The sequence below is a fragment of the Seriola dumerili genome, unplaced genomic scaffold (assembly GCF_002260705.1).
Source record: "Seriola dumerili isolate Sdu_G_001 unplaced genomic scaffold, Sdu_1.0 BDQW01000121.1, whole genome shotgun sequence".
NCBI lineage: Eukaryota > Metazoa > Chordata > Actinopteri > Carangiformes > Carangidae > Seriola > Seriola dumerili.
This window is the reverse complement of record NW_019174376.1, coordinates 1,893,396-1,916,189: the sequence shown is the minus strand read 5'-3', so window position 1 is coordinate 1,916,189 and position 22,794 is coordinate 1,893,396. Positions and strand designations below refer to the sequence as shown.

The window sequence follows — 22,794 nt, the reverse complement described above, 5'->3', positions numbered from 1 at the left end:
CTTTTCATATCTTACTTTATTTCCATCTCACCATGGCCAACCAAATACTTTCATTATCTTTTGCAGCACAAACAAAGCCGTCCACTGAAGTGAAGTCTTAACTCCACACAATGACCCCCTTTCAGTGAGCCACTGTAGTTACACTCAAGACAATTACTCCACTCTCCAGCTGGAGAGGGGTAATTACTGAGAGCGATGCTCCAGCAGAGTCAGGAGAGGGGAGAAGAGGGGATTAGGACATGGGAGCTGTGGTTGTATTGTTTATTGAGGGAGGTGGTCAAACAAAGGACCCCAATTAAGGCAGGATGCAGGACGAAAGACATGATGTGGAGATACGGATGCAGAGGAGAAGTTGGGCTGAGCATCAAGTATGTTTTATAGTCTGTCAAAAACCACCAATCTGAGATTCTGTCGCCACTGTACATGGCATTTTCTTGCGTTTTCTGCAACAGTTTAAGCCACTTTCTGTCCAGTTTTCTGTCAAGTCATTCAAGCTATACTGCAGACTAATAAAAATACTTGAGGTGGGCGGACTTCCCACTCTGCATTAAAGGAAAGATAGCCTCAGGAAAGACTAAATGAAGCCAGCAACAGATGTGTTCTGCTCTGTAGTAGCACCAGACATAGAATTATAGGAGTTAATCTTTATGACATGCTAATAACCATACTGGTAACAGGTGAGGTTTTAAAAGAATGATAAGCACATAAAACAAATTTGGAGATACGTTAAAATCCTTTCTCACTTTGGCAAAAAAAATTGTTTACTTCACCAGTCATAGGGAAACAAATGGGACATGCAATGTGAAAACAAACATTTGCTATATAAAAGTAAGGATTTTCAACACAGAAGTGAAGAGCTGTAGCTAGAACCCCCCTGAAGCTACTGTCTCTCCTGTTGTAACATTTACACTTCCCTGGCTGCATGGTTCCAATTTAGGGCTTCTAATGAGCTGTACTTGAGGTCAATTTATATAAAATGTCCCGGGGCCGACTCTGTCATCAGGGACCGACATGTTTACGGTGGTCTGAAGTGGGCGCACGGTCGAGTCCACAACATAAAAGGCAAACAGGGAGAATGGGGTATGGGTAGGGTGTGTCAGGCCGGGTGAGGGTGGGGGGTTAAGAAGACGGTCAGTGGCTTTTAAAACCTCTGCTGCTACTGGTATTTTCTGCCTTTTTAAAATACACTCCCTCAGCAGTGGTGGTGGCATACTGTAGCCTTAACTTTATTTTTACTTCTTTTATTTAGAAAGCCAGGAAACATTAAATGTTGCTTCAAATAAGGTCATAAAAAGAAAATATACATGCAGTGACACATAGCAGCAGAAGCTGGACAATCTGTTCCATATGGCTTGCCCACTCATGCCCCTGCACTCCATTTACAAATCAAATTACTGCAGACTTAACGGGACTAAAAAGGTTATTCCAGAGGATCCCAGACACACCTGTTTAAGCCATCACACAGCCCATTTCCGACCTAACACAAAGAAGTAATTTTAAAACATTCACTTAAGCAGTGTTTAGTTAAGTCTTGATGAGTTAGACAAACTTACACTTAATGAATTACTCTAGGGAGTTTCAACTTTCAGAGAGACTCCAATTCAAGCTATTTAAAAATGAGACAACTCATCATGATGTGTTGAACAAAATGCTAATGAGCCCTGCTTTTCCTGCTATTATCTGGTCCTAACTGAGTAGTCAAGTAAAACAATGGACTGTGCTCTGACACAGCCACAGGCAAAGGTGGCCACTACTCCCGACCAGTGTATGCAGGGCAGGGGCTGGGGGTGGGGATGGGACAGTGGGAGGCACGAGGGAGGACAAAAGCACAGGTGTCTGCAGGTGTGGCTGGGTCTCTGTGACAGAGCGGGGGGGGGGGGGGGAGAAAGGGAAAAGAATGTCAGCACGCCCAGAGGCTCAGCGGTCAGGCCACAAGTATAAACAAGATACGTTTTTTTGGCAAAGGGGAAAGGCACACTGATCTGAGTGAACCATAACATGACCTGGAGAGCAGAAGAGGTCAAGCTAAATAAAACAGGGGTTAAAAAGGAAAATATACCAGATAAGAGAGGGCAAGAGGTAAAAAGGTCAAGCTATCTTTCAGGTGTACTTTGTCTTCTTTGCTTATCATTTTCAGCCATCATTTGCCTGTTAGGAGAGGAAGCAGGGCCATGTCACAAAGAAACACAACAGATGTGTCTCAGTCATTGAGTATCCTCGTGTGCTTTTCTTCATTCATGCAGTAAATACAGTTCAAACAACGTGCCACAGTTTGAGTCCAGCTGATGCAACAATGCTGCATCTTGCTGCACTACTTCCTATCTCTCCTCACTGCACTGTATGAATGATTATTACAGTGGTGATGGAGGTTAGACCACCCCCTCTTTTGACAAAACAAAACAGCAGCTCCTGTGCCTTGCATCATCAAACTTGGAGTGCTTCTCATATTTCCAGCTCTAATCATACAATGTCACAGCCTTTCCTAGCCTGAGAACTGCCTTTAAAGTTTAAAGGGAGTCTTCCCTTGTTGCCCAATGCACCAAATGCACCACTAAATGAGGCCATTTTGTTTATAGGAACTGTGGGAGGGTTGTGGGTGACTCTGTGCCCCTTTAAAAAGATAATATCCTTCCCATTTAATGGCCTCCGGATGACAAATTGCTTCCAGGGGAAAATTAAGTTAAGAAAATTGCATGTGTGACACGTAAAGTAAAGACAAATCCACTCTACTTAAGATGTTTGACATCCATAATTCAATTATGTGCAGCAGTAGGTGCAGTTAGGATTTTTTTTTTTTTTTTGAAAAACCACATTTGCCCAAGAGGCCTGAATAAAGTACAGGCCTATGGTCTTTATCAGTAATCGCAAGTATATCTCATCATGTAATATCAATGTACACTTCTAATTAGGACAAATGATGAACTTTGAAAACAGATTTCAAAGTTAGGATCACGTAAGGAGATCTATAGTGAAAGCACATATAGTAAAGGTTGCATGGGTTACTTGATTTTGACCTCAACGGAAAGTTTTTTTTCATTGACAGGGGAAAAGCCCTATATCTCTTGGAGATGGTTGGAAAAACACTTAGAAAATTGATGGCCCATTATAACCTCATACCCTTACAAATATCTAGAACACCCATAAACTGTTCTTTCCTTTTCAAAACGCTTACTATCTTGATGGTATTCTGACTGATGTACAACCCAAACCCGTTCTTGTTTGCTTTTTTTTTTTCAAGTTCAAGCCACTAAATACTTCCTTGGAACATTTAAAATGAAGGGATTTAAGAGAGACAGTACAGAGAAGGGCTGGTGGATATGTAAAAACACAAAACCCTCAGGAGAAAAGGTAGAGAAAACACAATCAGGGAACCCTGCCACTAAAAGTACAGCGGTAAGTGAGAAAAGAGAAGGCAGCCAAATAGCAAATGAATCTGGATTTGGATCAACTGAATGAGGAAACTGTAGAAGGAAAAAGAGTCAGGGAGGAAGGAGGGGGAAGAGAGAGAGAGACAGTGAGACAGACAGAGGGAGAGAGAGAGAGAGAGAGAGAGAGTCAAAATGCTGAAAGAGAACTGAGTGATTTGGGTTGGAAGCGGGAGCACGGAGCCAGGGTTGGCAGGGTTTTGGTGGAGGAGTGTGGTGGTTCAGAAGTCCTCCAGCGCGAGGCGCCAGTGTGTCCAGCGGGGGCCCTGACCATGAGCTGCCTCACCCCCCCAGAGCCACGGCCACAAACCCCCTCTCCCCCTTCACCACCAGCACCGCCACCCATCCAACCCAAAACCCACTGGCAGGCAGCGCTTCACTGAAGCTGCTGCTGCTGCTGCTGCATGTTTATTTAATATTCTGAAGAAATTGAAATATCTTTGTGGCTTAACTCACATACATACACAATTACATATCACTCACCCGCACACACACACACACATTCACACACACTCACACACATACATACATGCACGCATACGTTCACACACATTACCACCACAATATATAAATAAATAAAGCAGAGTAATAACGTTCTCTTGATCTGAGGCCAAGAATAGAGTTGGAGAAAATCTTTTTCAAATGGTGTTTTCAGAAGTGTAGAGGGAGGAGCGTGAATGTCTGACACTGCATGTTGCCTGAGCAGGCGGCATGTCTCAGACTGACTCCCACAGAGGAGAGAGAGCCTTAACAAAGTGGTTGACAAACAAGAAATAGTTCCCATGTGACAGGAATAGACTAACTGCGACAAATAAATAAGGGAAAATAATTAAATTTGTTTGTTAATATAGATGCAGGTTTCATCATACACAGATGCCATTGATTCTATGAAAAAGTAAGCATTTCACATGTTAAGCAATTTAGCAAGTCCAAGTGTGTGGTCTGTAAATGAGAACATCTATATGAGGTGTTTGTGAAGTGCTAAATGTATGAATGTGCATGCCAGCCTTTTTCTCTGTGTGTGTGTGTGTGTGTGCGCGTGTGCGCGTAAATCCATGCTTGAGAGCACACACGCACACATCCATAATGAGTCTCTGATCATTACAAAGCAATTCCTTCAGACAGAAATCCCTTAAACAGCCTCGGTTTTGGGCTTCACGCTATCCCCCTTCTGTCTCCTCTCTCCTCAACAGCCACCAACCACTGCTGCTGCCAAAAATAACACAGGAGCGCCACTCGAACCCGCGCCTCACCACAGCACAGCTTGGCCGCAAGAGAAGGATCAAAACACACACAAAAAAGGAAACACATCATATTGTGGAAGGAGGGAAAAAAGAGCATTCATACAGCTCCATGCTTGAAGATATCTACTGATGATTTTGGCAACTAAGGAACCACACATACTAATGCGCCAGGCCAAGACAGGGAAAAGGAAAGTGTGTTTGTGGATGTGTGCATACATTTTGGATGAAGTATATTGTCACTGCTAAGACAGTATTCATTTCAGATCTCATTCACTCAGTGATTTAACCACTAGCTCAATAAAAACACTTACATTATCACGTTATAGGTCAATAAATTAGGGCTTTCAACCGACAAATGAGTGCCCGGAGAACAAGGCAAATTAACACTGAAAGTATGAATAATGAGTAGGAGGGGAATGCTCAGGTCACAAATAAATCATGGCGCTTTGATTGTAGGTTTGGGAGTTCAAATGGGAGACGACTTTACTCATTGTCATGGCCAGTTCACTTTGTGTTGCATTTGGCAAAATGTGCTTATCCACAGTGACACACCGATGCCAGTGAATGAAGCCATCAGAATCCAAGCTCCGTTTCAACGGTGGCCAGCAGGGGTTTACGAGCAAACCATCACACAATTAATTGTCCAGCCACAGAAATAAAGGAAATGATGGAAAGGTGGAAAATGTACTGAAATATTTTATGGAAGTGCTGCTATATTAGTTGGGCAAGAGGTTCTGTACTTGTGGGTCAAAAAGATTTTAAGGGTCTGCATAATTCCTTTGGGTTTTCACCAAGGCAAAGGGACTCAAACTAACAAGAGAAACTGGACCCAAATTGGTATTGTTGTCAGTCTGTAATATTATTTCATAATTAATTTAATTACCATCTCTTTTTTCCTAAATTGTACATATCATGTTATCTACTAGACTATTCATTTATTTTTATTGTTGTATTTTGTCTTTATACTGCTCGGTAAGGACTGTTGTTTAGACCAGGAACTTTCTATTTCATTTTTGTGCTTTTAATTTCTTGATTATATTGAATTGTAGTGCCAAGAAGTATTCCTATGTAAAACATCCTTTAACTTTGTTTAGATGCTGTATAAATAAAGTGTGTAACCATTGTTATTTATTATAAAGCTTTATCTCTGTAAGGAGTTGACAGACTGCAGCATACCTGAGTCCAAACCCTCATATTTAGCTTAAGCTTAATGGTCAGGCTAGTAAACTAATGAAATTCCCCGTGTCTATATGTTGGTCTATAGTGGAGATGACAGGTGCCAGGGTACCTCTGGCCCCAAACCACCAAGCAAGCCTCGACAGAGAGGCTCATCAGCCTGACAGATCAGTGACTGACTGTCGCCCTCTTCTGGCCCACTGTAGCCATAACAAATGCCAAGAGCCACGGTGCAATAAAACTCGTGATGCACAACAAATACTTTTCTTTTTATTGCTATAGCCTATAATTGAGGAGCAGACAAAAAAAAACTGAAGTTAAACTAGCTACCCCACGGAGAAAACATGAACTGTGGGATAATTACTTGCTCACACGCTGAACAAAACCAAGATTAGCCAACAAAACAAGGCAGAAACAATTAACACTTACTCAAGTACAATTGGTACGGGTACTTACTTGAAAACGTCCATTTTGTGGTACATTTTCATTCGATGCAGTTGTTTGACAGCAGCAGTTTGAAGCTTTTAGTTGGCTGCAAAAAGAAATAAAGTAATAATAATAATGTTACACTCGTTAAGTTTGTTTTCGTAATGCAACAGTTAGATCGTGAAAGTTAATTTTACTGCTCTAGCTAACGTACTAGCTAACGGCAGGTAAGCTAGGTTTGTACATTAGTTCTACCTTATCCACATTTTTGAATGGAAGAGTTGTACTTTCAGCGGAATACATTACATTTTATATTTTAGTGACAGTGGTGCTTTTTTCCACCAGTGGATTCACCTGCTTCTATTGCAGCTGCACATGGGTACCTGCTAGTGCCTTTTGCCTTGGTAACATGCACTCTGCCTCGGTGCTTCCCGGTGTTCAAACCAAACTAACCCACGGCTTCCTCGGACCAATGAGAGTTCGAGTTTCGCCGGGATACGTCATACGTCATATCTGTTTTCTGTCGGAGCAGAGGGCGCCGCGTCTGCTCTTCACATGTCGCTGCCTAATCATCTGTCTGGGAAAATACCGTCTAATGAAAAGCAAAGTGTGTGTTTTGGTGGGGGGATTTGCCATCCGAAACCGATCGGCTCTGTCTGCGTGAAATAGGGAATGAACGACGAGACAGCATCGGACAGCTGGAAGAGAAACTCCGGGTGCTCCAGGTGAAGCTGCACAGAAGCTAAGCTAACATAGCACTGACCATTACATCCTTCTATTAGAAGATTTTCTGAACGGGTGCTACTAAACAGCTGGTTGTAATTCTTTCTAACATGCTGCAACTTAGTCAGTGCAAACTTTACTCAGCTAGCTACAAAACAAGATGCCAGTTTTGGGTCTGAGTGTAACTGATTAGGGGAACTGTAATCATGTTGATTGATGAATATTAGATCCATGGAAGCTGGACCTGTTGATCACTGTGTGATTACTGCATTACTGAATATAGATAGGCACAGAAACCTGCAGGTGCTATTAGACATGTGTAGCCTAATATGTAACTGTAACCTGTAGCAGTGTCCTCAGTCCTTTAAAAAGCTCAGATCACAAACTCAAAAAGCAATTTACTGCATTGATTACAGATTGCAATCTGTACTGCTCATGCAGACAGATGTCAGTGCATAGACTTGAAAACTCTTGCATTTTCCCCCATAGGAGCATCTCTCCATAAATCTTTGCTTTTGTGTATGAAATTACTCATTCAGAGAGTCAGTTCACCTAAAATCACAATAAAAACGTTTTTCTCAGTCATCCCTCTGGATAACCATGTGGATATAATCAGGTTCATATCTGCTGCTGCAGTCTCTGTTACCACAATACAAAGGAGATATGTGAAATTTTTGACTCAACTTCACAGTGAGTTTTTTCCCAATTTGTGTAACCAGGACATTGTTTCTGGAGAGACACAAGTTGGAAGTACTACTAAAACTCCCTTCAACTCTGTTGTATTGAGCTGTTGGGAGAAGTCTCTGATTCAGATGTCTTTTGTAATTGAAGTGAGTGCATACATTTTAGCATTAGAAAAAATGGTAAAATATATAAATATATATAAAAGGACAAAAACTCACTGCATCACATGCTGCAGTCAACAGTCCATCTCATGCTCTGGGTTTTCTTTTGTTCAGTATTGAGCAAATGCTGGCTGTGAATCCCGGAAAGACGCCCATCAGTCTGCTGCAGGAGTATGGAACGCGGATAGGCAAGACCCCAGTGTATGACCTGCTGAAGGCCGAGGGACAGGCCCACCAGCCCAACTTCACTTTCCGCGTCTCCGTCGGAGAGATCAGCTGCACCGGCCAAGGGCCCAGCAAGAAGGCAGCCAAGCACAAAGCAGCCGAGGCTGCTCTGAAGATGCTCAAAGGAGGTCTCGGAGGTCCTGCCGGAGTTGGTGTTGGAGTAGACGGGTTTATTGGGGTTGACGTGTCTACTGATGGAGATGGGTGAGCATCGTATTTATTTATTTATTTATTTATTTATTTTTCATTTCTTGCCACTAGCCCTACAGTTAAAATTAAACATATACTTTGAAGCTATAATGATCTATATAATGAAAAAAACTGTGTGGATCCAGCATCAGCTGATGTTGCAGCCAAAATAACATCTCGATATGCTCTATACATCAAATGGCTTGTCATCTGCCTGATATATAGAATATTTCAACATTGAACAAATGTAAGTGTAAATGAGTGTGTGTTTTCATTATTTCCTCCTCTGAGTTGTTTTATCTCTTATCTTCTGTGCAGCTCCCAGTCAGAGATGAAGAGCTCAGGCAGTTCTCAGCAGTCTGAATGTAACCCTGTCGGGGCTCTGCAGGTAATTAAACAGAGAAAACTACTGTAGTTAAAGTTTGATTTTGTAGTTTGATTTTCTTCGAATCAGTACTTTCATTGTTCCAACAGTCCTTACCAGTTTGTCCAAATAACAATATCTGCATTGTTTGTAGTTTATGGCCTTTTTGCTGCTGTTATAATCCTTTCATTGTACAGTTTGTGTTTGTCTGTGTTCTTCTCTGCCAGGAACTGGTGGTGCAGAAAGGATGGCGTTTGCCAGAGTACACAGTCACTCAGGAGTCTGGTCCAGCACATCGCAAAGAGTTCACCATGACCTGCAGAGTTGAGAGATTCGTGGAAATCGGTAAAATGCATCATTTTTCATTCCGCGAATGTGCGTGTTGTGTGTGTTTTCAGATTGTTATCTCTTTTCTTCCTCATTTCATGATATTAAATTTTTTTTTTAACAAGCCGCATGTACCCTCTTCTCATGAATACCATGCAGTTGACTGTCAGTGATGACACATGCTACTTCTGAAATAATGCTGAGAGAAAACAGCTTATTGATCATGAAAAAATCATATGTACTCCCTTTTACATGGGTGTTGTGTAGTTGGTGACCTTTATGGACCGCCACTCTTGATACATGAATTACAGCAGCATTGACTGTTCTCTGGCACAACTTGAGGCTGCCGCTAATAGACGGAAATTTAAAATTCCCATTTCACAAGATATACAGGCATGCTCTTTAGTTGCTTATAAAGTCTTAGTGAGTGGCAATCATCAGGTCAGACTAGTTACCAATCAGTAGTCATTACTTGTGCAACATGACTGATACTTTCCAGTTTATCTATAGGAAGTGGTACGTCCAAGAAGCTAGCCAAGAGAAATGCTGCAGCTAAGATGTTATCGCGTATACATGACGTGCCGGTAGACCTGAGGACCAGCAACGACGCCGACACAGAAGATGACACATTCACCATGGTGAGAAACAAACAGAAACAAAACTTCTCTGTGCACCAGCTGACAAAGCATACAGGAATCCTGTATGTTAAATTATTTGGCACCTCGCTGAATAATATGTGACTAAAACCTAAGCACTTACTACATCCTCAATTATGTCCCCTTAATGGCATGCAAATATTATATTTGCATCACATAGTGCTTAATAATGTGTCCTACATCCTGTCGTTTGGCCTTCAAATATGCACCTGACACCCCATTACCCCTTTTATTACTCATCAATCTTCCTGACAGGTAATAATAATAGTGTAAATTCATCTCTCCTGCTCACACAGCACATGGGGAACAGAGCTGAGTCGGGCAAAAGTAAAGGCTTTAGCTGCACGTGGGACTCTCTGCGTAACTCTGCCGGAGAGAAGATCCTCCAGCTCCGCAGCCATCCTCTGGGCATGCCCTCCGACTCCAACTTCTGCTCCTTGCTGAGCGACCTGTCTGCCGAGCAGCGCTTTGACGTCAGTTACCTGGACCTAGGTGAGTTCACAAACGGCAACACTCGAATAAATTACGGTGACATTTACCTCTGATGGGCACCACATTCTTGACTGCAGTGAAAGGTTGAGCGGATGTATGAAGAGCTGCGTTTCAGTTAGGAGCATGCTCTCACTGCTTTCATATCTAGTTTACAACACCTGCACAAACTAAGGCTTGCAGAGCATCATGGGTACATTTTGATGGTAACATGCTGTGTGGTTACTACCACTGTGATCAGATATGGAGTAAGTAGCCGGCAGGTGCATGCTGTCACAGTGTAGTGCAGGGGAACCACCAAGTTGTTAAAACTTAGGACTAATTAACTGACAGACAATTAAATTATAAAATTAAAGTTTTGTTAAAATATTTGTACGGGGTGCTTGCGAGGAACCAGTAACCTGATATAAATCTTAAGAGATTAACACATTTAAGTACATATCATTTATCTATTAACCAAGAATTAATCAATTCCAATTCAATGGAGTAGAAACGGTTTCAGCATTAAGAGTTGCTTGGTTTTCTCAGTTTTGTAGCATTAGATCTGTCATTATTTATCTGTGGTGATGCTTTTCAACATTCTTGTCCTTTCTTGTTTCAGAGGAGCGCAGCCTGAGCGGCTTGTGCCAGTGTCTAGTGGAGCTGTCCACACAGCCAATCACAGTGTGCCACGGCTTTGCTCCGAGCATAGACGCCGCTCGAGCCAACGCCGCCCACAATGCACTGCAGTACCTCAAAATCATGGCTGGAGGGAAGTAATGCCATCTACCTCCTCAAAGACTAGAACTCGCAACTACAAATTGCCTGGATAAATTTCCACTTTGGATGACGGAAGGCACTTTTGTGATGAGTTCAAATAACCGTGAATCACCTCAGATTTGGAAATAGAGACGTTTTCTGTCCCCAAATTCACCCCTGGAGCCCTTTTTTGGTCACTTTGATTTGTAATTGTCGCCCACGGACATTTTAATTGCCCAAAAAACTCATATATATACTCCTCTCCTTGACATTTTGCATATTTGTAACAAATTATTTTAAAATGCATTGTCAGTATTTTAGTTTTTGCTTGTCATCCATACACAGCGCCGTGTTTTCCTAAAATCTAGAGTTAAAAAAAAAAAGTATACCTGAAATTTTAAATGGTGCTTTTGGAATCAGTTCCCAAAAAAACTGGGGTCTGGTGCAACAAAAAAGTGCAAAAGGTCAAAGAGGTTTATAGAAATTGGGCTATGGAATCAGTAATCTCATGGATGGACGAAAAAATTACAGCCATGCAGCTGAAACATAGAGAAAGAGACTCTGCTGAATAAATATCAGAGGATAATTGTTTTAAAGACTGCCCCTTTTTACACATGAGCTTGTATGAGTCTTGAAAAATGTGGCTTCTCTTGTATATTAATTTGAACCCCTGAAACTCAAACTGTTTGTCTCTGTGATGTTCTTAACGTTTGGCCTTAAAGTTTTGTATTTTGGGCATTTTTCCCCTCTCATCTGAAAAACAGTTAAAACTGACTATTTCATCTGTATCTAACACACATTTTGAACTTATCAGGTTTATTTGAAATTAACCCTTTGTAATCATGTTATTCTTTGGCATTTACTGAAGTAGATTTGTCAGGAAGATCAGTAGACTCAGGGGATGGAAAATTATATGAGTTGCCCTTATAACATTTTTTGTAAATTTTGCCCTTGTAGAATTCCCTGCGAGGTACTCTGAACACAATCATCAGAAGCTTTTCCATTTATGAAGATTATGAGAGAATACCACGTCTTTTAATTGTGAGCATAGTTGAAATAATATTACAGTTAAATTTAAAATCTGCTTCTACTGGTTCATTTCACTCCCGAATGTGCAAACAGCATCAAAAAATTTTCTCTATTACCCTTATTTTAATTTCCAGTCTTTGCATTAGGACCTTCGTAAATCCATTTCTGTGTAAGACAAAGGGCTTAAAAATTACTGTGAGTCTTCTGATGAAGAATTGTTGTAACTAATGGATCATCAAGCTTACTTTCAATGTTCAATATCATCAACCAGACAACTAAAGCTACCACATCTTCTTGTGTGGAGTTTGAAAGTAATTAACTGAAGAACGCTTTAGAGTTTGTTATGCCCAGTATTGTCTCATTTATAATTTATGTTTTTTCTTTTTTCCTGTCAGTGTGACTGTATTTCCTGTGATGACATTTGAAAACTGATGATAGTGATTTTCCAGATCATATTCTCAGACTACCTGTGTCTGTGTGTGAGGTTTCATTACCACCTCTTTTACAGTAGCTGCATATCTGTCGATATACCGCCTTGCACATAAGTATTGAATATAGTAAACAGTTTGCACTACTAGAAAAGATAATGTCCTTTGCACATTGCAGGCTGACCATGTTTCTGCACATCAACTCTGTCTGGTATCAAGTACAGTGTGTGTGATGTAATACTGACCTCATTTTCTCTGAAAAGGCAGATCTGCATATTGGTTTTCTGATTACTGAAAAAAGGAAGTCAACAGGTTTTTAGTGAATTTTAGGTGCTGACATTATTAATTATTCTGGGATAGACTTCTTTGTCATAGTAGAAAATGATGCCCGTTTTTTTTTTTTTCTTTTTTTTTTTTTTTAAACAGTAAACTACAGTGCGAGCTCCATGTGAAATTGACTTTTGTTTTTTCTTTTTTTGTAAATTTACTGCAAACTGTTATTGTAATAAATTGAACATATGCTGTAATTCCAGATTGACTTATTCAAATATGATCCACACAGCATTTCATCAAAGGCTTTAAACAACTTAAATGTTTTATTTATTTACAATATTCTGTATTCAGAATGAACACTGGGGGAGAATGTAATGCTTTGCAGAAATGTTCCTTATTGCGAAAAAGCTTCTTCAGTGTAAAGCCTCCGAAAGCTTCACATGTGGTGTAAGTCTCTTACAAAAACATGACATTTGACTCCTTTGGGCCTGTTTGACTGTCGGTCCCTGCGTGGACGCACTTTCCAAACACTACTTTGAACGTTGTTTACATGGAGCTCTGTGTTTTCCTGTCATCTCCCGTGTCTGTCTGATGAGGGACTGACTTCTTCATCTGCATAGCCGCTGCTGTCTGACTGCATGCTGTCGCCCCGGCCAACCTCACCTAGACAGGGACACAAGGACACGAGCACAGTCAAGCAAACGACTCCATGCGCTGTATACCATCGCACATGTGCAGCTGCAGTCTGACCTGAATAGATACACAAAGGCACATTCAGTTTGTTCCCAGTGACAAATCCACCTGCGCAGTGACCTGTATACACTTAAAGCGAGAAACCTCCCTTTCCTGATGAATTCATTTTCATACTCACACATCGAGCTTTTCTGCATAAATCGTTTATTGAAATTCACCAAAAGAATATGCCTGGTATTTCTGCAAACGTCTTTGTGTAAACACTTTGAGAAAGCGGGATGCACTCTGGTTACAGTGGCTGTTACAGCATGAACTGACAACATGCATTTTTTATTTTAATTTTTCACTATAATCATTTAAACAGGGTGAACAGCGTGAATGCAGTCAGTATTTGCTGGCCACACGAACTGCTTATCAGTGTAAACAGCCATTTTAAAATTATGACGAGTCATGTTCCCGTAAAGCATGACTACAGTGTACCAAAGCAACAGCTGTAACTTCTGACCGCGACCTTCTGTGTTCATGCAAAATATGTCACTCACACACAAAGAAAAAATAAATACACTGTACCTTTGTACTGACGTTTTGTGGACAATGTAGCATCAGTCTGTCCATAATCCTCCTCTCCCGCACTATGCAGCTATTGAGACAAAAGTATAAAGCAGTTATTATATACTGTGTGTCTGCTGTGACTCTTGAATGATTAGGAAACAATATTAAGAAAATCTGTATAACACTGGGGCTGAACAATACATTGTTTCATCACCAATGTCACATTGTTACATAATCACAAAACATGTTCTGAGATCATCTGCATCATAGTACACTATGTAAACCTTTTTACTGATAGAATATCAGTGGGTCAGTGGTATCATTAGAGATGAACTGTTTAATCCATCTGATAAATAGCTTACTGTTATTTAGCCTGATCGAATCACATCTTGTTTACCGGTTTTGCAAATCATTCTTCGCTTTTTTGACGAATGACCTATCAAAATCATTCTGAGAACTTACAAACGAAGGAATAAACTGTTGAAAAAAACTGTGTTGACAGTGTAGCCATGAATGTGGTAAATGAGACATGTAGTTGTTTTTCTTGAAAGGCCATTGAGCCTAAATTGCTGTCATGCTGTATATGTGAAATCTTATGTTTTATGCTGTATTTTAAAATGTGGTGCGTTGTATGGCTGCCATCTTGGCCAGGTCTGTCTTGTAAAAGAGATTTTTTTTTATCTCAGTGGGGCTTCCTGGTAAAAGTATAAAGTAAAACAAAAGAAAGAAAAATATTAGTCAGTAACCTGAACCAACACCAGCCACTGGAAAAAGAGTCTATAACTACAGTAGGATGATTGTTTAAACTGAACAATAATAACATGAACTCTCCTTTTTTTTCTCTTAAATTCTTTCACCCTGTTTCTTTGACCCATTTACAGATGAGGTCCCTTTCTTTCAGAGTATGTCAAATTTGTATTTCTCTTTTATAACATCACAATTTGTAATAAACAAAAATATGTCAAGGTTATTTTTTGCCACCAATGTTGCAGCTTTACATTCCTGAACATGTGCAGTAGTATTGTTTCATGACCGTACCTCCTCCAGATCAAAAGAGTTAGCCTGTTTTACGTTACTGGAGAAATCCCCCAGGCCCCGATGTGTCAGTGGATTCAGGTACTGGCTTTTCCCCCTGTTCAAGTACTCCTCACATGTCTGGACAGGAGGGACAGTAGAAGTATGGCTGGAATCTGGCGTGTTCAAGGAACAGGAAGAGGCATCGTCCCCCTCCCAGCCAGTCACGGTGATGCAGTAATGGGTATGGTTGGCATTGGAGGCCAGGACAGGAAGTGGTCCGGATGTATCAGCCAATCTGGCCTCTCCTGAAAAGGCAACATCAGGCCCAGAGATAGGGCTTTGTACACGGGGTTTGTGTGATCCAGGACTTTCTGTCTCAGAGCAGATAAGAGGTAATGTGTTTGCTTTTGGGCTGTGTGTGTGCTGAGAGCAGAAAGGCGCCTGGTGCACGCTCTCGACTATCTGCGGGCAGATTCGATCATACGTAACCTTGGCAACAGGCTTTAGCTCAGCTCTCCTTGTATCACTTTGTGTGGAATATGAGATCTGCTCAGCCTGACATGAAAGAAAGTGATGATCTGTTTCTATCACAGTATCTCCTGATAAGGTTGAGGCTAGAGATGTTCTCAGACTGTGAGTCCTGCTGTCAGTGTCTGTTGGTCGGACACTGTTTTTATCAGCGTCATCATTATCTGTTTGTTTGCTGCTATGCATGTCATTGTGACAGATTTTATTTCCATTCTGAAGGATGTCCGTGTCCACCACGGTCTGCTGTGTTTGCTCTTCTCTCCATCTGTTACAGGATTTATCATCATCCGTGACTAGCCGAACATCTACAGCTGAATTACTCCTGGTATATTCCCCCAATTCCAGTTTCTTGGAAGCCCCGGTCTTGGCTTTCACCAGGACTATATCCACAACATCAGGGAGGCTGGACCTTTTCCTGGGTGAGGGCTGCGGAGAGGTGGAGTCTGACCCGCGAGGAGAGCCTGTGTAGAGGCACATCTTGGAGACGGTGTCCTTCAGCCTCTCCACCGGAGAACGCGGCTCACTGCGGACACTGCTCCTGAAGCGTTCGATCCTCTCCACGGGAGACGAGAAAGTGAACTCCGGCGTGGCGAGTTTCTGAAGAGGGGTGCGGGACACGTGGGAGTAGAGGGAGTAAAAAGCGTTGGCCATTGCTGTGAGCACTTGGACTTGTCTGAAACGGCCTGTGGAAAGAATAAAATGTAAATCAAACCAAGTTATATGGAGCTCATTTTCTACATCCCAGAATGAATTCACCTTATCACACATTAAACAATATAACACAAATCACATGACAAAGATAACCTACGGCAGAGGGATTTAATAAATCCATAGTCTTACTAGCAAGAGAGAGGCTGGGGTCCTCCTCTCGTATCCGCCGTAGCTGTGCATCCAAGAACAGGCGGAAGTTGATGCCCTGAGCCTGAGAGGGGAAGGTGAAGAAGCGAGGAGGGATGCGAACAGTGACCTGTGGCTCATCGCAGCCGAAACCCAGCTCATACAACGTCTCCTCTGCATCCTCAGAACACATCTGCAGGATCTCGGACACACTATTGTAAGCGTGGGAGAAAGGGAGAAACAAATAAATAGGATAAAAATGGAACGCACTGTACTATTCGGTTATTCAGGTAAAAGTCAGGTAAAGGCCAGAAAAAGAAAAATGTTACGGAAGACGACAGATTTGGAAATCTGCAACTTGTCAAGTGGGTCATTCAAGAGTAAAAAACTGCTGGTGATGAGTCTGCAGAACTACAGAGTAGTGAACCTTGTGAAAGTGTTGCAGCCTCACCTTGATGTTGTTTTACAGGTGGAGGAGGAGAGGCAGCTGGAGGCCATGCTGTGGCCCAAGTTCAGTGACGGCGGACATAGTCCAGTACGAGGGGTGCTGTAGACAAGACATGAAAAGTTATGTTGCATATGACCCACAAATTAGATCAATATTAAGGCAAAACCTACAGTTGTGCTTCAGCATGTAATCAAAGACAAGTCAGCTGACAAGCAAGCACAAAGCCTGACTCTGTTCTTGATGTACATTTCCAAAAATAAAAAAATTAAAACATTTCCTTTACAGAAAAATTCCGATGAAAATAATTTGATGTCAGTACAACTTTATCATCTGATCTGTTCGCAGGTTGTCACTGACCTGCTGTTGAGTCTGCTGTGTTGTTGTTTCAGGGAAGGACGCCGTGCGGGGCTTCACGGTCAGCATAGAGGGAGAAAAGGAGGAAAAATAACAACATTCTTTTAACTTCCTTTAGTCAGTTCAGAAAGTCCCATGTCTTCACAAATTCTTTCAAAACTAAAAGAAGTGCAAAAATGGACTGTATTGTAGCCAACATTCAAGTGATAAATTATATTCACACTTCTTAATCATATTCAAAAGAAACAACTCAGTGGCCATGGGTGTACCCAGGAAATAAAAATGTCAGTGAACAGACTTACTCATATAGTTTCACATCTGACTAAAACTTGAGAAACATCAAAGAAAGTTCATTTCTCTCCTAAATTGTGCTCTTGTTCAGAAAGTAGGACATGGGCTTAAAAATACAGAGGCCTCTAATGATTAAAGCAAGATGGATTCATATTATTCACTTATTCAACAGTACATTCCTTGTCTCTTGCGTTTTATTCTTTCACTGTCACTGCAACGATAACTTTACAGATTCTACTCACCCAGCTTCACGTGAAATTCCTCCTCCATTTAACAAAGAAGCTGAAACAATGAATGAAAGAGAAGTGTGTTGATACGCATCAGGTTGCTGGTTTCACAGTTAATTTACAAATTTACGCCTATACAAATATCTGTACGTGTTTGGGTGAGCTACCCTGGTGAAAGTTAGATTAAAGGACCAGTGTGCGGGACTCAGTGGCATCTAGTGGTGAGGTTGCAGAAAGCAACCGATTCAATACGTCTCCCCTCATTCCTCGCTCTCCAAGCATGAAGAAGAACCTACGGTGGCCTTCAGGTAACGTAGAAACCTTAAAGGCCCTCTCTAGAGGAAGTGTTTAGTTTGTCTGTTCTGGGCTACTGTAGAAAACATGGCGGTGCAACCGTGGATCTGCTCCCTTTTCGATATGAAAGGCTCATTCTAAGAAAAAAAAAAAACCCACAATGATTCTTAGTTTCTTGTGATTATACACTAATGAAAACATAATTCTGAAGATTTTATCCAATTTCTACCAATAAATCCTACACACTTAACATCACAGCACTTCCAGGTCCTCTCATTTTCACTTTGTGATGTTCACATTAAACTGTCAAACAGCTGCAGATGTAAAGCAAAACTCCAACCAGCATGCCACTCAAGGATGAATTTGAAGTCATATGTAGAAAAGGTGAACTGATACAGATTGTAATATAAGAAATATTTTTTGCACCACAAGATGTACTTACTAAGCGATTATATTAAAGGCATTATGCAATTCTGTACTCTGCTGTTACACCCATAGATTTTATTCTCACCACTAAAAATGATAAGTTGATGTTTTGACCTTGCAATAACTATTATGTAACTTCTTTTTTTGCTATAAATAATGTACGTCTGATATGATATGGCAAATGTCATAACATTTCAAATACAGAGCATAAACACCCACATTTATGGAGGTTGTTGACAAAAAATAACTTTCTGACCTACACTTACTGAAAAAAATCCTCCTGACAGAGGTGCAGTAAAACTGTCTAACACCTGACTTTTCTGTGATATTACAGTTGATTTGCGTAAGGGGACCAGTGTCACTCAACGCTATAACAAAGCTTGAGCAGAGAATAAAAAACATGCATGATACACACCTCATTTTCCTATAAGAACATTTCCTGCTTTGTTAGTTTCCTTTGTCTGTCTGTGTGTGTGTGTGTGTGTGTGTGTGTGTGTGTGTGTGTACTTACCATCAGCACCAAGACTCAGGTCATCGTCTAAGTTGTTGGCTTTGAGCACAGACTCTGAAGAGAGGACAATCATTGATTTAGTACTTTCATATCTAGTTGCACATTATATGTTCATTTCTGAGTGTGTGAAATGCAAAGTTAATTTACCTAAGTACTGTACTTAAGTTAGTACTTAAATTTGAGGTAGAACATATCAAATATGATGCGCTGTTTACAGGTTATACTTCAGCTTAATATACTCTACAAAATATAAGATGATTAAATTAGCTCCACCCTGACAAGCTGCTACTTAAGTAAAATGCTACTAATGATCCACTATGATATTTAATAGCACAACCCTCACACAGACAATTTTTCTGAATTATGTGTTCTTTTATTTTTTGATACTGTAAGTACATTTTGCTAATAATACTTGTTGTGATATGCTTATATCGCAAGTCTTGCTACTTTTACTTAAGTAAAGGATCAGAATACTTCCTCTACAGAAACAGGGTTAAAGACAAAAGGAAAGTGTATTTTTGAACTGTTTATATTTGATTTGCAATTACAGTTAGTATGTTAATTACAAAACTGACTTGTGGTAAATGATAGGTTGTTATTCATGACAAAGCTTTATTTCAGTTCATACTCACCAAAACTCAGCTGGCCAGTATTCTCTGAGCAGGCCTCTGACCTATCAAACATATTTCAATATTTAATGCATATATACAAACCAACAGACACATACCCATTCAGCGTTATCTGCATGTTTCTTCTATCAAATAGGTGAATGCGTTTGCATATGATAGCAGTCTATCTCCAGCGGATGACTGTGAGAATCATTCACATCTGCTCTCTAATCAGCCCTTAACAGGCTGCTGAAGTCTGTCAACTTCCTCCTGTAGAAATGTTCACATGCTGAGCAGAACTATGGTCAACACCTCCAAACCAATTTGGTCGTTTCCCTATCAACTTCTCGGCATGCAAAAACCATCACCACTTTTTTTAATGTTCTATTTCACAGTGTAAGGAGCCATTTAGATGCCGACACACACACACACGCACGCACACACGCACGCGCACACACATACGCACACACACTGTATGTAGTACCTCACTGATTACTAGCAGTGCAGCTTACTTTTCAATGACTGATACAGGAGACGTTAAATAACGTCTCTGTGAGCTGACCTCTTTCCTTCAATCAGTTCCATTAGAGGAAAAAGGAACTGTTATTTCAGTAACTATTATTTTAAACCACAATGAAATTTAGAGAAAAGGGCTTAGGTTGTGTGATTTGTTGGTGTAACAGCCTCAGGGCTGGAAGACTGCTTGAAAAGTTTGCATCTATCCTGAGAAAAAACATCTTTAACATATTCAACACAAGCTCCAAAAGCTGTGTGTTGTGAGAGCCGTGCCCTAGATAACATCAGACAAAGTCAGTTCGAAGCAGTCTCATATCATGGCTTTTAAGAAATGAAAGAAGCGTATATTTCCGATGGAATTATAAAAATGCATCATCTTAGGCTATTGTGGTGAAAACAATACAGCGTCTACCTTCCTGCGCTGTCTTCCTGGAAAACCTGACCTCAGAAGGTTTCCACTTTCTACTTGCTTTTGTTTGTTAAATCGGTTTCCAGTGTCTGACACCTTGTCCTTCAGAGCCGGCAAGAGTCTGTGCTCAAAAAACATCATCTTACATCCATCTTACAAAGACAAAAGTAGAAAAGCAAACTGACTCACCCACAACGCAGGAGCCAGTTCTCAATCTTTCCTGTGAAGCATCCTGTGGAAATCATAAATGTGCAGCACTTAGCTTATGAGTAATCCTCATTAAATAAACAACTCCGCAGGTTCTTATATCAGTTTTTAAACAAACACCCATCCTGTCTACAGTAACTTTGCACATATTATGTTATGAAAAAGTGGAACCTCTGATTGTATTGAAGTAATCTTGTAAATTATGCCATCTCTAAAAGAAGAAGTGATCCAACATTTTATCATTTATGCAATTTCTTTTATTTTATATATGTGAAATAATAGAAGTTCTGATAAACTGGTTACAAAATCCCTCACTACTTCCCTCAGGGTCAATTTATCATTTGTTTGGACAGATGTGTGGGTGGATCTCTCACACTCTCCTTAGTTTGCACTTACCATCGGAAAAGACATCGTCGTCTGCTATGGAGGCAGACGGGAGGCTGCACAGCGGCCCTTCGGGGTCCAGTTCCTCCAGAGTGGGCCACTGTCGGCTGCTGTTGATCCAGGCTCGCCGCCTCACAGTGGAGGACGGGCTCTCCATCGCCTCAAGTCACAGACAGCCGGGAGGACATAGTGAAACTGAAGCTACAGAGACACAAGGGCCGAGCCTGAGATGCAGACAATATGTTTTCTTTTTTTTTTCTTTTTTTTTTTTTTTTTTTTTACAGAGGCTGAGACGGATACCACTTTCACATTGAAGTCAATGATAGTTTGGAGCTATTATGTGTTGATATATTTTTTTAAATTAAAGCTTCCCTAGAGAGTGTGCTTTGCTTCCTCATAAACTGCATTATTTGACAAGTTGGACCAACAGTAAACTACAGTGTGAAATTAAAACAATTAATAAAACACGTTCAACTCTTTTTCAGACAGACATGTTACGATGGATGACATTCTCTGACGTTCAGCCTCAAGGTAAAGTTCAAGTTAATGTGTCATTTTAAGTGTAAAAAAAAAAAAAAAAAAAAAAAAAAAGTTAAAATGAATACTGAGTATAGTAGAACTCACAAAACTTTAAAAAGCTGACAAAAAATAAAAATATTAAGTTTGAAACATGTACAGGTGAATGAAAAACCCTGGTGCAATAAAGAGCATACAGCAGTATAAACATAAAATAAGATATATCTAAAGTACATAGATGGTAGCTGAAACATGTAAAGTGACACTGGGTAAAGGAGGGAAGATATACAAAGACAAATACAGACACAGAGTGACAGATAGATCTATCCAAATCCATTTTAATAAAAACATAAATTTAATCAATGGCTGACTGAAAGTCCTTATTACTGTAATTCTAATATATAAGTCAAGCCAAACAACTGTTAGTTTAGATCAATAAAATTTTAAGGAATAGATCATGCATCATACATAAGACATAAATGACTTATACTGATTATGGTTATATAGGCTACCTTTCTGAAAATATAGATGAATGTTTCCCAGTTTTTCCTTCGATTATAAAGTCTGCCATTGTATAATGTCATCCATATTAATAAGAAATAATCTTCTCAATGTCTATTATAGGTTGTATTAACTGTCAGTTGAATTAAATATGCCTGTTCAGACTTCAGCTGTGAAAAGCTTAAGAGCGAAAACAGTTAACAGAAGAAAGGCAGCTTTACCTTCACCGATGCAGGTTTCAGTTCTGCGTCAGTGGCGCTTTTTCTCTCGTTTCCTGTTGTCGCAGGCTGAGCTGTGTGAAACTAATCTGCAGTCTTCAGCAAACCCTGTAACAGCTTCAAGCCTGCTCTGGGTTTTCAATGATAAATGTACGATGACGAGTTTCAGGGGGAATTTCCTCTGAAGAGATGCTCGCCGGTCATTTGTCAGGCTGCATCTGCACGGATCCTCCTGGCAGGGGACGGTGTGAGAGCTAACTGTAGGAAGTGACTTTGCATCTGATCATGAAATACAACAGTTTTATCAGCGCGGGACGCAGCTGCGACACATCCTGCAGAAACAAAAGCTGACAGACTGAAAGCTGTTGCTGGAAATGTCAGAAGGTAAAGGTTGACTACACATTTGAAAAGATTATAATCTCAACAACAATGTTATTTGTCTGGTAGGCAAACTGTGACCTCCAATAGGCAGGAAAAGAACTTTAAAAATGCCTTTCAGTACTCTAATGTCATGCATTTTGATTTGAGGTATCTTAAGTATGTGTATGTGTATTGTATATACCCCAAAACATGAAATATGGAAACCTTCATCAAAGACCCTGCAGCTGACAATCATCATTCTCTGTGATAGTTTTGTACATGAAGCAGGTCATACACCATAAACTTTCACATAAACTTTTTGCTGCTAAGTCATCCATAA

At 40.5% G+C, this 22,794-nt stretch overlaps 2 protein-coding genes and 1 long non-coding RNA gene across 6 annotated transcripts in view; 1 reads left to right on the top strand and 2 right to left on the bottom strand.

The window, feature by feature from the left end:
* Positions 1 to 6,675, bottom strand: part of LOC111224003 — a 35,618-nt gene extending 28,943 nt beyond the window's left edge. For both annotated transcript variants that reach the window (XR_002665197.1, XR_002665196.1), the window contains exons 1-2: positions 6,626 to 6,675; positions 6,302 to 6,377 (exon numbers count right to left, since the gene is read on the bottom strand). This is a non-coding gene — a long non-coding RNA (uncharacterized LOC111224003). The remainder of the gene's footprint in view (positions 1 to 6,301; positions 6,378 to 6,625) is intronic.
* A 133-nt stretch (positions 6,676 to 6,808) lies between these two features.
* On the top strand, positions 6,809 to 12,332 carry tarbp2 (TARBP2, RISC loading complex RNA binding subunit). Its single transcript, XM_022748281.1, has 7 exons — positions 6,809 to 6,996; positions 7,954 to 8,268; positions 8,572 to 8,641; positions 8,845 to 8,962; positions 9,455 to 9,582; positions 9,897 to 10,092; positions 10,691 to 12,332. Exons 1-7 carry the CDS (start codon positions 6,944 to 6,946, stop codon positions 10,846 to 10,848), a joined length of 1,038 nt encoding a protein of 345 aa, XP_022604002.1. The 5' UTR covers positions 6,809 to 6,943; the 3' UTR covers positions 10,849 to 12,332.
* Positions 12,333 to 12,734: 402 nt separating this feature from the next.
* On the bottom strand, positions 12,735 to 22,297 carry LOC111223959 (protein TESPA1-like). 3 transcript variants are annotated; one of them, XM_022748278.1, is made up of 12 exons: positions 22,098 to 22,297; positions 20,872 to 21,060; positions 20,458 to 20,500; positions 19,368 to 19,408; positions 18,736 to 18,789; positions 17,520 to 17,559; positions 16,990 to 17,040; positions 16,636 to 16,731; positions 16,188 to 16,396; positions 14,841 to 16,030; positions 13,821 to 13,890; positions 12,735 to 13,220 (listed from the first exon to the last, which is right to left on the bottom strand). In XM_022748278.1, the coding sequence occupies exons 2-12, from the start codon at positions 21,014 to 21,016 to the stop codon at positions 13,129 to 13,131; spliced, it is 2,031 nt and encodes a 676-aa protein (XP_022603999.1). In that variant the 5' UTR covers positions 21,017 to 21,060; positions 22,098 to 22,297; the 3' UTR covers positions 12,735 to 13,128. The 3 variants fall into 3 exon arrangements, with proteins under 3 accessions (XP_022603999.1, XP_022604000.1, XP_022604001.1); XM_022748279.1 differs by lacking the exon at positions 22,098 to 22,297 and adding an exon at positions 21,888 to 21,939; XM_022748280.1 differs by lacking the exons at positions 19,368 to 19,408; positions 20,458 to 20,500; positions 20,872 to 21,060; positions 22,098 to 22,297 and adding an exon at positions 19,463 to 19,542.
* Positions 22,298 to 22,794: the final 497 nt, after the last annotated feature.

Excerpts from the sequence above, each read along its gene's own strand:
- tarbp2 (XM_022748281.1), top strand. The coding sequence starts at position 6,944 with ATGAACGACGAGACAGCATCGGACAGCTGGAAGAGAAACTCCGGGTGC. Across the intron at positions 8,642-8,844 it reads ACCCTGTCGGGGCTCTGCAG|GAACTGGTGGTGCAGAAAGG; the intron begins GTAATTAAACAG and ends CTTCTCTGCCAG. Across the intron at positions 10,093-10,690 it reads CGTCAGTTACCTGGACCTAG|AGGAGCGCAGCCTGAGCGGC; the intron begins GTGAGTTCACAA and ends TTCTTGTTTCAG.
- LOC111223959 (XM_022748278.1), bottom strand. The coding sequence starts at position 21,016 with ATGGAGAGCCCGTCCTCCACTGTGAGGCGGCGAGCCTGGATCAACAGC. Across the intron at positions 18,790-19,367 it reads TACTGGCCAGCTGAGTTTTG|AGTCTGTGCTCAAAGCCAAC; the intron begins GTGAGTATGAAC and ends TCCTCTCTTCAG. Across the intron at positions 17,560-18,735 it reads CCTGAGTCTTGGTGCTGATG|CTTCTTTGTTAAATGGAGGA; the intron begins GTAAGTACACAC and ends TCATTGTTTCAG.